Source organism: Epinephelus fuscoguttatus, linkage group LG12 (assembly GCF_011397635.1).
Source record: "Epinephelus fuscoguttatus linkage group LG12, E.fuscoguttatus.final_Chr_v1".
Classification (NCBI taxonomy): domain Eukaryota; kingdom Metazoa; phylum Chordata; class Actinopteri; order Perciformes; family Serranidae; genus Epinephelus; species Epinephelus fuscoguttatus.
This window is the reverse complement of record NC_064763.1, coordinates 25,198,033-25,209,466: the sequence shown is the minus strand read 5'-3', so window position 1 is coordinate 25,209,466 and position 11,434 is coordinate 25,198,033. Positions and strand designations below refer to the sequence as shown.

General features: G+C 38.4%; 1 protein-coding gene across 1 annotated transcript; it reads right to left on the bottom strand.

Annotated features, from left to right (window-relative positions):
- Window positions 1-543: 543 nt before the first annotated feature.
- spag7 (sperm associated antigen 7) lies at window positions 544-8,109 on the bottom strand. Its single transcript, XM_049592531.1, has 7 exons — window positions 7,971-8,109; window positions 6,169-6,236; window positions 5,976-6,064; window positions 5,786-5,870; window positions 5,610-5,699; window positions 2,857-3,013; window positions 544-1,715 (listed from the first exon to the last, which is right to left on the bottom strand). The coding sequence occupies exons 1-7, from the start codon at window positions 8,053-8,055 to the stop codon at window positions 1,600-1,602; spliced, it is 690 nt and encodes a 229-aa protein (XP_049448488.1). The 5' UTR covers window positions 8,056-8,109; the 3' UTR covers window positions 544-1,599.
- Window positions 8,110-11,434: the final 3,325 nt, after the last annotated feature.

The following is an 11,434-nucleotide window of genomic DNA, read 5'->3' as shown; positions in this document are numbered from 1 at the left end:
GAAGTAAAATTTTTGTTTTAAATAGTTAAAAGAAAGTAGAAAGTAAAATATTTCCTCCTGAAATATAGTTAAGTAAAAAAAAAAAGTACAAGTACAATAAAAATATTTCCTTAAGTAAAAACAAAGTACAAAGTAAAGTATCTCCTTCTGAAATGTAATGTAGTAGTAGAAAGATAAAGCAGCCTAAAATGGAAGTACTCAAGGAAAGTACTTAAATAACTGTACTTGGTTACATTGCACTATTGCAAAGTAACCCCCATTACATGTTTTGTTTATTGGTCTTCTCATGAGAGAAGCTGTCAGATATGTAAATACACACGTGTGTAGCTGTTACACTGAACTTTAGGTAAGGACTGTGCAGTAGATGACCAGTGAGGGCACTTGTGAGCAAGTCATTATGCTATCTTCTATTACATTCAATGATAATGAATGTTACCACTTAATAATGCAGATTCAACTCTTTATAAGACACCAAAACCAGTCTGAAAACAGCTAAAATTCAGAGTAGGTGGCGCAGAAATGAGTGCAACATAGAGACAAAGGTCTTATACTGTTCTCCATTTATTAACACACATGGGGGGATAAAACAGTGCAACCTTGTTAGAACAGACGTCATGATGCCGAGAGACTTACAAACAAACAAATGAGTTGTGACCAATGTTCCTACAATGAGTCTGCTACCTCTGCTCCCTGCTGTGATGCCTATTGCCAGCCATCGTGTGGCTTAATGATAAAACATTTAGTCTGGAGTAACAGTTGAATTCACAGTCGGTGCAGATGTATAGAAACAAAGAAAATCTCTGACTTAATTACAGATTCCTAAAATCCACAAAATGGGGTTTTCTAAAATGAGTTTCCTCTTGAAATGGAGGAAATGGCATGCTTCCAACTTTACAAAGATCTGAAACAGGTTGAGACTAAGAAAAAAAACAACAACCCAACAAATGAAACCAAAAGCTGGTCATTAGACGGCATTCCTGTTTCCCTTTTAAAAGCTGCACTGGAGATTTGGAAAAACTGTCGGTGGGATTTTTCAGCCACACTTTTTATCTGGCCTGGCCACGGCTTATAACTGTCAATACTTTAATGATAAAAATGTCACGTAGGACTGTAACTGCACATGTGCATTAAAAATGTCAATCATTGACAAATTGACTTTTAAAAATGATGTCTGAAGATATCGTGTATTTTTAAGTAGCTTCACACCCAAACACATTGTTTGGTAATCGAAACAGGTTTCTCATAACGCATAGGGTCCAATCACGTGTGAGAAGCTTGATAATTGACAGAACGTCACAAGCAAATGTCAAAACATGTATATTAATCCAGCTCCTGGATCAGACTCACCTGAGGATCCTCCACTAAACAAGGTTTCATGACTCCAAAATTCACAGAGTGACAAACTTACTTGATTCAACACCTGTCATTATAAGTTATACTTTTAAATGTCTGAAGTACAAGATATTGCATTATAGGGTGAATTAGACCGAGCACACAGACACGCTAATGTGCCCACACACACACACACACACACACACACACACACACACACACGCGTGCACACACCCACACAACGGTAGACAAAGAGATGGTGGACACTCAGGAAGTGCTGCTGTGTGCGCCTGAGTCGTCCTCTTGCTTCTGCCGCTTCTTTGCTCTGATTTCGTTCATGGCTTCTTCTATGGAGCGAGTGTCCCTCTTGTTGGCCACCGGCACTGGGAGAGAAAAACACCGACATAATGAGTTAAAAATGAGACATAGGGGGAACAGTGGTGTTAATGGACCTGCACTTGTATAGCACCTTTCTAGACTTCAGACCACTCAAAGTGCTTTTTAACACTATGAGTCACACACACATTCATACTCTGGTGGCCAAGGCTTCCACACAAGGCCCCACCTGCTCCTCAGTTTTTAACACACTCACTCACAGGAGCAATTAGGGGTTCAGTATCTTGCTCAAGGATACTTCAACATGCGGACTAGAAGAACTGGGGATCAAGCCACCGGTCTTCCAATTAGTGGACTGCCTGCTCTACCTTCTGAGCCACAGCTGCTGGTGTGACTTAAAGAGACAGTTCAGATTTTTTGAAGTGGGCTTGTATGAGGTATTTATCCATAGTCAGAGTATTACCTGCAGTAGATGGCGGTCAGCACACCCCCAATTTGGAGACGCAGGCAGCAGTAGTGCCACGGAAGCTAAGCAACCATTTTACCTTGAAGCAGACAGCCTGTTCCGACAGGGAAGCCGTTAATGGTTTCAGTTCTCCACCTATGCCTTCGTCAAAGCTACCAGACTCCACTGACAAAAACAGCAATTTAAGCTTGCTGAACACAGGAACTGTTGTTCCACTGCTGCCTTGATCAGTTAATTTGTCTGTGTTATTGTGCGACTTTGATGAATCCAAACTAACCCTTTCTAAACACCAAAGTCACCTGGTAACACACACAAACTAACTGATCGAGGCAGCGGTAGACCAGCAGCTCCTGTGTTCGACAATGTAAAAATGACTGTTTTTACTCAATGGAGTCTGGCTTTGAAGAGAGCAATATAACTCCTTCACCTCCCTGTCGAAAATCGCTGTCTGACAGCAAGGTAAAGTGGTAAAAATATTCTAAACATAGTGTACACTTAAACTGATATTCATTTTTTTAGGTGAGACTTTTTTAGGGAGCCTAAATGTAGCTTCTGTGGTGCTTCTCCTGCTAGCTTCACTGAACTGCGGGTGTGCTGACAGCTACTATAGGTAACACACGACTATGAATAAATACCTCATACAACCCCACATCGAGAGATCCAAACTGTCCTTTTAAGTGTGACAATGCAGTACAGTGATCTGAGCAACAACATATACTCACCACAGCCATACGCCCGGTTGGCCTCTAGTGTGTGCGCTGCATCTTTCGCAGCTGAGGTGCCAATCAGGTGACTGTACTTGTCTCTGTAGTTGGAGTTGGGACATGTTTCTGTCTTCTTTGTCTCACTGGATGCTGTTTCTTCCAATGCAGCCTGTTCCTGCAGCGAAGAGGAAAAGAAAAAGTCAGAGACAGTGACGGAAACTCAAGGACAAATTATACCCTGATACATAGTTATATATCATCAAGCTGGAATATGAAATGCATTCTTGGAGTCACTTGTCAATAAAAATGTAAAACACATATTTATATGCATCTGTCCTCCCTCAGCCTGCCTGACCAGCTTCTTCTTCAGTAAATGAATTAACATATTTCAACATCCCTCCCAATGTCAGCTGTAGATTATGCATATAAACTACAAAATAAAATATGTATGAAAATGCCAAAATTGACATCACCCTGGAATAGTTGTCCTTTAGAAGGTGGCATGATGTGAGAAGTGAATTTAATGAATTGTCAAGTGGTGTTCATTAACAGATGTTTCCAAGGAGAGAACACATAACATTACATTTAACAAAATGCAGCATCATAATGATAGTCAGGTCAATTTATATTGCCCAATATCACAAATTTGACTCAAGGGGCTTTACAATCTGTCCTTAGAGCCTTGATTCAGATAAGGGAAAACTCCTCTCAAAAATCCATTAACAGCATAAAAATGGGAGAAACCTTAGCAAGGTCAACAGAGGAGGAATCACTCTCGCTGGACAGACTAATCTCACATAGTCAGACCTAACTCCACAGCACTGTGTCAGCGCTAGAGAAAGGTCTGGAATCACCAATTATCTCTCTGCAATGGGGAAAAACACTACTTTTTGTTTCTTAAAAATAATCACAATTGTCTTGGGCAGCACTTCGCCCAGGATGCAGCGATGGTGCCCTTGCAAAGTTGTGTTAGGGGTCAACTTGTTTTAATAGAACATTTGTACATAGGAAGGCAAGCACTGTCATTAAAATGGCCCTGCAAAAGGACATTAACAGTCATATGTCACTATGTGATTCAACTCTTGCTGATAAAAACGACAAACATAATTTGATAATCATGCCCTAGAGGTGAAGCGTGACTACACTTCAGCTCTGGAAGAGCTCACTGGACTTCACACAGACGATTTGCTGGCTGTATGTGGCTCTAGCAGAACATTACTACCACGATATCACAGAAGCTTTTGTGAGGTGGAACAGATCTGTACATGAACAGCAAGATCACATTGAGAGTGACTGTAGAGAGATGACTGAAAAATCAGGATCTAAAGAGGGAACAAGACACCACACCTACCAAGCCATCAACCCAGATTTATCTCTTCATCCACTTTATACCAGCAGTACACCCTACATTGAAGACCATCTGAGATTAACTTTTACATGATTCCAATTATCCTCTCACAAATTGTGAGGGGGACTGAGGAGGTGGAGCCTTGTGCCACCACAACAAGAAGTGTGTTCCTGTAAGACTGGCATACAAAATAAAGAACACATACTTGTTTGCCCTCTTACACAGGATATCCATGAGAAATATGGACATGACTCTACTGAACAGAGCTCACTCTTCGTGGAGACTGATAACAGAATCTTAGTGTCTTGCGGTATTAGAGCACCAGCAGGCCTCTACTGAATGATGGGACTCTGTGTATTACTTTTTAATGTTTTTACTACTGGGTTTATCTTATATATGATTTTTTTGTGTATATTTTTTGGACCCAAGTATGTTGTTTGTGTCAATAAAATGACTAACTAATTAACTACAAAAAAGGTAATGTCAGTGGCGCATGATGCTGCCAGGGTGAGAAGATGCAGCAAATCATCTCTGACTGCCTATGTCAGAAAACTGATCAACATCAGGCATGAGAGTTCTGTGAGACAGAGTCTGGGCTAGTACAAGGTGCAATCAAAAGTTCGTTGTATATCTTTATAGCAATTCACCAAAAGCAGGAAAAGCACGACTCAAATTTTCGCCTTAACAAACCATTTTTTAGCATGTAAGTTGTTAGCTTGGAGGGTGTTGTTGTTTCCCATAGCGAGGGGATGTGGAAACGGTAACACGCAGAAAGCAGAGGGAAGAGGGAAGAAAAAATGCCAGTCAAAATCAGCGACCCAATGGCAGGCTTATAGCCAGTCTACATCTGGCAAGTCAGACTATGGATGAGAACATGCAATCGGTGTAAAACTACAGAATAGACATTCAGGATGAAACAGTTATACAAAGAATGTAATCATACTGTATGTGCATAATTTGAAGTAGAACATGATAAAATGATACCCGTGGCCAAGGACAAACTTTTCTGATTAATTCAATCTAAGTCGAGGCACTATCCTGAACACACAGCATGTCATATAATTGCATTTCTTAATGCTCCATTGAGGTGACAGTCCATGAAGAAATTGGTGTTTTTTTCATGATCAGTTTTCCTTACTCCCCGTATGAGTGTTCAATGTCTGTACAAAATTGCAGCTCTACAGAGAACCACTTCCTCTTAACTCAGGAAATGTATAATAATATCTGTCTGAATGTAAGAACGTTATAAATAAATGAGATAATTAAAAGCATAAATGTCTCATGACGTCAATTTTGACACTCTGCTGCTTGATAATAGTAATGAGACTTTTTTGTATGTATTCAGCCCCTTTTCAGACATTGAATATGTAACATTGCCAGCTTAAATCTGTTAAAGTGATGCTTTGTGAGCATCCACTCTTACTTTTAATCTGCGCCGCTGCTCTGCCAGCTTGGGATCCCACTCCTCTCCTTTGCGATAGGCTTCCAGCTCCTCATCCGACGGAGCAAACTCCTGCCACAGCACGAGGTGGAAATTAGTCACATTTCCTCACATTACTTTGATATCTAAAACTGGATTAAACAACAAAGTATCCAAACCTTCTTGAAAAGCATGACATAACGACTCTCCTCATCCTCTCCAAAAGAAAAAGAAGTCAGACCTGCCACTTCTGCAACATCATGCCTGTGAGACAGGGAGGAATGACATGTAAATAGCTGTTAGCCTGTGTCGAAACATGTCATGTTTATTCCACAAAGGAGCTTATCATCCGCAGTAATCACTACTTACAATATACTCCTTTCAATCTTCCCCATAGGATTGTACTTTTGTTTCTGTTGTGAACTGTCTTGAATGAAATCCGACACTTGTTTCTCCATCTAAAGAAGAGATACAGGGAGGCACAGTCCGTGATTCTGCATGTGATAAATACTAACAGTGCAGTACAGTCAGTGTGTTTTAGATGTGACACCCAAGCTCTCACCTTTTTCCTGAACTCTGCTTTCTTTCTTTTCTCGTCTTCCTCCATCTTCTTGAGTCTTGCTGCTTGCTCTTAAAAAAGGACAGAATTTAAAGTCTTCATGTGGTTTGTTTGTGTCCGATAGCATTAAAACTTTCCGTTGTAAACACAGATCACGTAGGCTTACAGCAACAACCGGCCTTCTCATATTCTTTTTAAGACTTAAATCGCAAAAAGCCTAATCAAGAGACAGACTTCCTGTAATCCCAAAACCACATTTCCAGATCATTGAGGGCAAGTAACAGAGTGACTCAAATCCCATTATTTGTTGCATGTGTCTACAGGCAAACAGTCTCTGATGTTTTATGGGTAGGCATACTCATAACAGTTAATGAAACGGATTTGGTCAGTTTTTATCACCGCCGTCTTGTGGTTATGTCTTCACAACAACTGAACATTGGATGACGTTTGTTTAGCTGCAGCCACGCTCCACTCAGCATTGCCAGAGCTTAAATCCTGAACTGGGCTCACATGAAGTACAGTTTTCACATGAGATCTGCAAACAGGAAATATTATAATGTTTTCCAAAATGTATTTGAATTGGAGCCTTAAGGTAAAGATGCTGCTTTGGGTTTACCATCAATCTATCAGTGTCACGTGTAGCATAGTTACTTAAATTACAAAATAAATGGAAGTTGCAATCTGTTAGTTACTGAGAACAAAATGATGTAATCAAATAACAGTTACTTATCAAAATGTTGCTGATTACAAAGGGCTTATACCCAAATATATTACTTTCAATAAAAACCTTACATATAGAATATAACATTCATTTAGTTTGTTGTTTTTTGTCATCTTTTGCTGCGCAGGAATGCCGTCTTTTGGCATATTTCTTGGCAACATGGGTCAGCAAAGCCGTTGGGACAAATTCAAGTGTAACATTTACGAACTATGGTTTTAGGACTTTTCAGTTTTGTTGCCCAGTTTAAAGCATTTGTTAGAAAAGTGATCCAAAAGTAACCAAATATAATGTTACATTACTTTTTATAAATGTAAGTCTCATCAGGGTAACTAATAATCTGTAACCTATTACATTTCAAAAGTAACCTTCCCAACACTATCTGTCTATAATATTTATCACTATGCATGAACAAATATAGGAATTATGTACAAATAGTATTTATATTATTAACTTTTATCTACTGTTATTGACTAAAATGCCCATAGCCTGAGCTAATAGTAAATTAAATAAAGAGGAGGTGGCTAAAACTGATACTCAATGGAAATAACAGGGGCTTACAAGAAAATGATATCTAAAGGCAGAGGGCTGTGAATACTCAGAGGTAACTTGTTTTCTACGTCAACATCCAGGAGGCTGCAGCAGATAAGACAGTGCTGGTTGTTTACTGAGAGCTTTCAGCAGGTTTTACAGTAACAGCAGAGCCACCTGTATTCTCACTGTTAGAGCATGCGCTCAGATTTAATCCATAAAGACACATTAAGGAGCTGGCCAGCGGATCTATATCGCCATTTTGACTGCTTCGAAAACAGTGAACCATTTTCAGTAGTGCTTCTGAAAACTTCATTTCCCACATCAACACCAGTCCAGACTCTGACCTCAGCGGCAGACAGACTGCAGCACATGCGGTGCTGAGCCCGGGCCAACGGGGCTTACTTGAAAGCTCAACCGTCCAATGGCAGCACCAGAAATGCCCTCTTCGCCTGTCCTTCTAATTTTCACACACGTCTAAGTCCCGTATTTAATCAGTTTCATCCGTTTCAAACTAACGCGAAACGAGTCGTTATTTAGGTGTAACATTTTGTACCTCGAGCCTTTCGTCGGCTTTCCTGGTCGCCGACTGTTGGAGGTTTTTCCATTGAGTTTAAGATTGAGCCTAGGAGGTCCGCCATCTTGGAATGATAGGGCACACCGTCCAGACTGTTGTTGTTATCGGCTGCAGCTGTACGACCTGCGCAGGCGCAGATGATCAGAGTCTTCTTCGTTGGGTTTTTACAGCAGCTTGTATCCATAGTGCTGCAATACGGCCATCTTCTGGAGATAGTTAACTCCTGCAGTGTCTAGAGCTTCATCATGAACAAGCATCTACTGCCCTATCTACTTATATGTAGCATCCAATAAAGTAATAAGCTTCTAAAAATATAAAAACACCTGAAAATGTTGTAAAAGTTGCACTTAAAGTGATCTAAAATGTAATAAAACACAATAATGTAATAAATTGACCAGTAATATGATAAAACGTCTTGACTGATATTGTAATAACATTTTTACAAAAATGAAATGAATGATGTAATCATTTTAACAGATAATGTAATAATGAAAATAAGTATGTTTTTTTAATTCAGAAATGTACAAATGTGCAAAATGTATAATGCTGTTAGTGTCATGTTAGCTAATAAAAAAAAAATAATAATGTGACACTGATTTCATGTTGGAAAATGTAAACTTTAGGCTTTATGTAGAATTTGAAATTTACAGTACATGGTAAATGGTATATTGTTAGCAGGCAAAGATGCATTAAACTAAAAGCCCTATCAGTGGGAAATGAACCATGCTAAATGCTGATTGTGTCATTGTGCAAGGATCCTCTATTAGAACAAAGTGGCTCATAGATTAGACACTATCAGAAGATGACTAAATCTGCAATAGTTTGCTGATGTTACACAAGTGAGCAATGAAAGGAAAATGGTTGATTTAATGTCCATGAAATGTTCTTTGTCTTCTGAGTCACCAGTGATTATTATGAATGAAATGTCTCCCTTGCCTCACCTGATCTTATGAAATTTTGTGTAGAGGGGAGTTAACAGACCTAAATATAAACCTAATAAATATCTTGTGTAAATAAATACAGTCAAACAGCACAAGTGAACTCTCTTAATAGTTTGGGAAGGAAACAACAAGCAGGAAATGGGTAGAGATCTATGAACTATAGATCTTGTAACATTGACCCGTTGTTATACCAATACTGCTTCGATATACATTTTGGTTTGGGTTAGATATGTGATTCCACTTATGTTTATGGCACAGTTCTTTGTTATGTTATTAAAGTATCATTCAGGATATTTTATAACATTATTGGTCAAGTTATTACATCATTGGTTTTATTACATTTTCTGGAAATTATTACATTATTGGGCCTTACATTCCACCACATTCCAATGTGTTCATTACTCCTGCTCCTGTTTGCACTAACCCTTTCATTTCTTCCATCATGTCATTTCTCTCTGATACATATTTTCTGCAACTAACAAGCACATGCTGTACAGTTTGTGGTACCTGGCAATGATCTCAGAAACCAGTTGGATGCTTCCCTGTAATGTGAAGGATGTGAAGTAAGCTGTTCAGTGTCCTTTTCTAGATGAGCAGAGTTTTTCTTTGCTGTGTTGAAAAACCAGCATGTAAAATATCCACTGCCACCCTGTGTACCAGAGAGGTATAGTGGTGGAGTGAAACTAAGTTTAAATACTCAAGTAGCCTATTGTACTTAAGTACAAAAACACTTTAACTTAACTTGAGTATTTATATTATATAAGAAGAAGATATATTTCATTAATCTTCTAGGAGAAATTCAGTTTTTTCCCTCTGTTGTCATACACACACAGGCCCGAAATACACATACATGGACAAACAGGACCTATACAAGCATCAAATGGAGAGATGTCAGAGCAAGGAGCTGGGGGTTCAGTGCCTTGCTCAAGGGCACCTCAGCAGTGCCCAGGAGGCATACTGGCACCTCTCCAACTACCATTTCATATTTGGTCTAGACAGGGACTTGATCTGGCGACCCTCTGGTCCTATGGGCTAAGCTACTGCCTGCTACCACCTGCTTTACACTTCTCTACTGTCATTCAAAGATTAATATTATGGGCTACTTTATACTCCATTTCATTTATCTGATAGCATTTATTACTAATTACTTTCCGGATCAACATTTTATATGTCTGTTTTTATAAAATATGCATTGACAACATTCAGATGCAAATGAATTATGAATTAGGAGTAAAATCCAATAAAAATATGTGTATAATAAATGCAACACTTTGAGTAGGCATATTTTCCAAAATAAATACATAAATACAATATCATTACTTTTGATACTTTAAGTACAATTTGTTGCTAATACTTATGTATTTTTACTTAAGTAAGATTTTGAATGTAGGACTTTTACTTCTAACACGTCTATAAGCATTTTTTAAAATTTATTTTAAATTTTACAGTAACCTTAAATCAGCATTCTGTAGGTCATCCACTGGCAAAATAAATAAATAAATAGATTAATAATTTCTACATTACTTTGAAATTAATCACATTTTTACAAAATTTCCAAAAATGAAATAAAATAAAATAAAATGAAATAAATTAAAAATAGAAAGCAATGATATATGTTAGTAATAATAATATATTTTAATAATTCGTTTTAATCACTTTTATAATTTAATAAGAAAGTAATATATCTTTTTTATATTTTAATGACACATGTGCAGTCATGGGATTTGAGATGGGAAAGCCTGAAGAAGGCAAAGTGCTTTTAAATTTAGCAGGTTGTTCATTGCCCTGTGCTTTATTCTGATGCTGAGCACAGTACTAGCCTCCTCCTGTTTTTTTGTCCAGGCCCAAACAAATAGAGCTGTAAAAACATCCTTTAGACTGAATAATCACAGACTGGATCATGATTTGTCCCCTTAAGGTGGTTCATCTGTACATATGTGTGTCTGAGAGAGAATAAACAAGCAAGCAAACATCTTTACGTGTGCACTAGGGGGCATGCTACACAAGTACATATCTGTGTGTCTGTGCCTTGTGTTGTTATTGTATTGTTAACAATCCTCCCCTGTGTCACTGGAGCAGCGTGTTTTGTGCTGTTTGATTGTAGTTTCACAGCATCAGCAATAACACACCAACTACTGCCATATTCAGATGTGGGCAGAGCAGTGGTCGAACAGAGGGCAGCAGTGAAAACACAGCAGGACAGACAGAATTGTACTGCTTACTGTGTCTAAAACAATTAGTCAGTATTTCACCTATAATTATAACTTTTGGAGGGCTTGTTCTTTTGAAGGAGTCCTTATGTATGTAAGTACAAAACCAAACAGCTGTCCCTGTTTCATTTTGTGTTGGTGAACAGTACAGATCATTCACAGTATCTCCAAAACACAGAGCAGTTTGAATAATAAAGTTTTGCTCTGTACACTTAGCACAAAAAATAACAGCATGTCTTTTTTGTAAAATGCATAAAAGCAATCTTAATTCTCAAGAAGCTGGGGCGGTTGA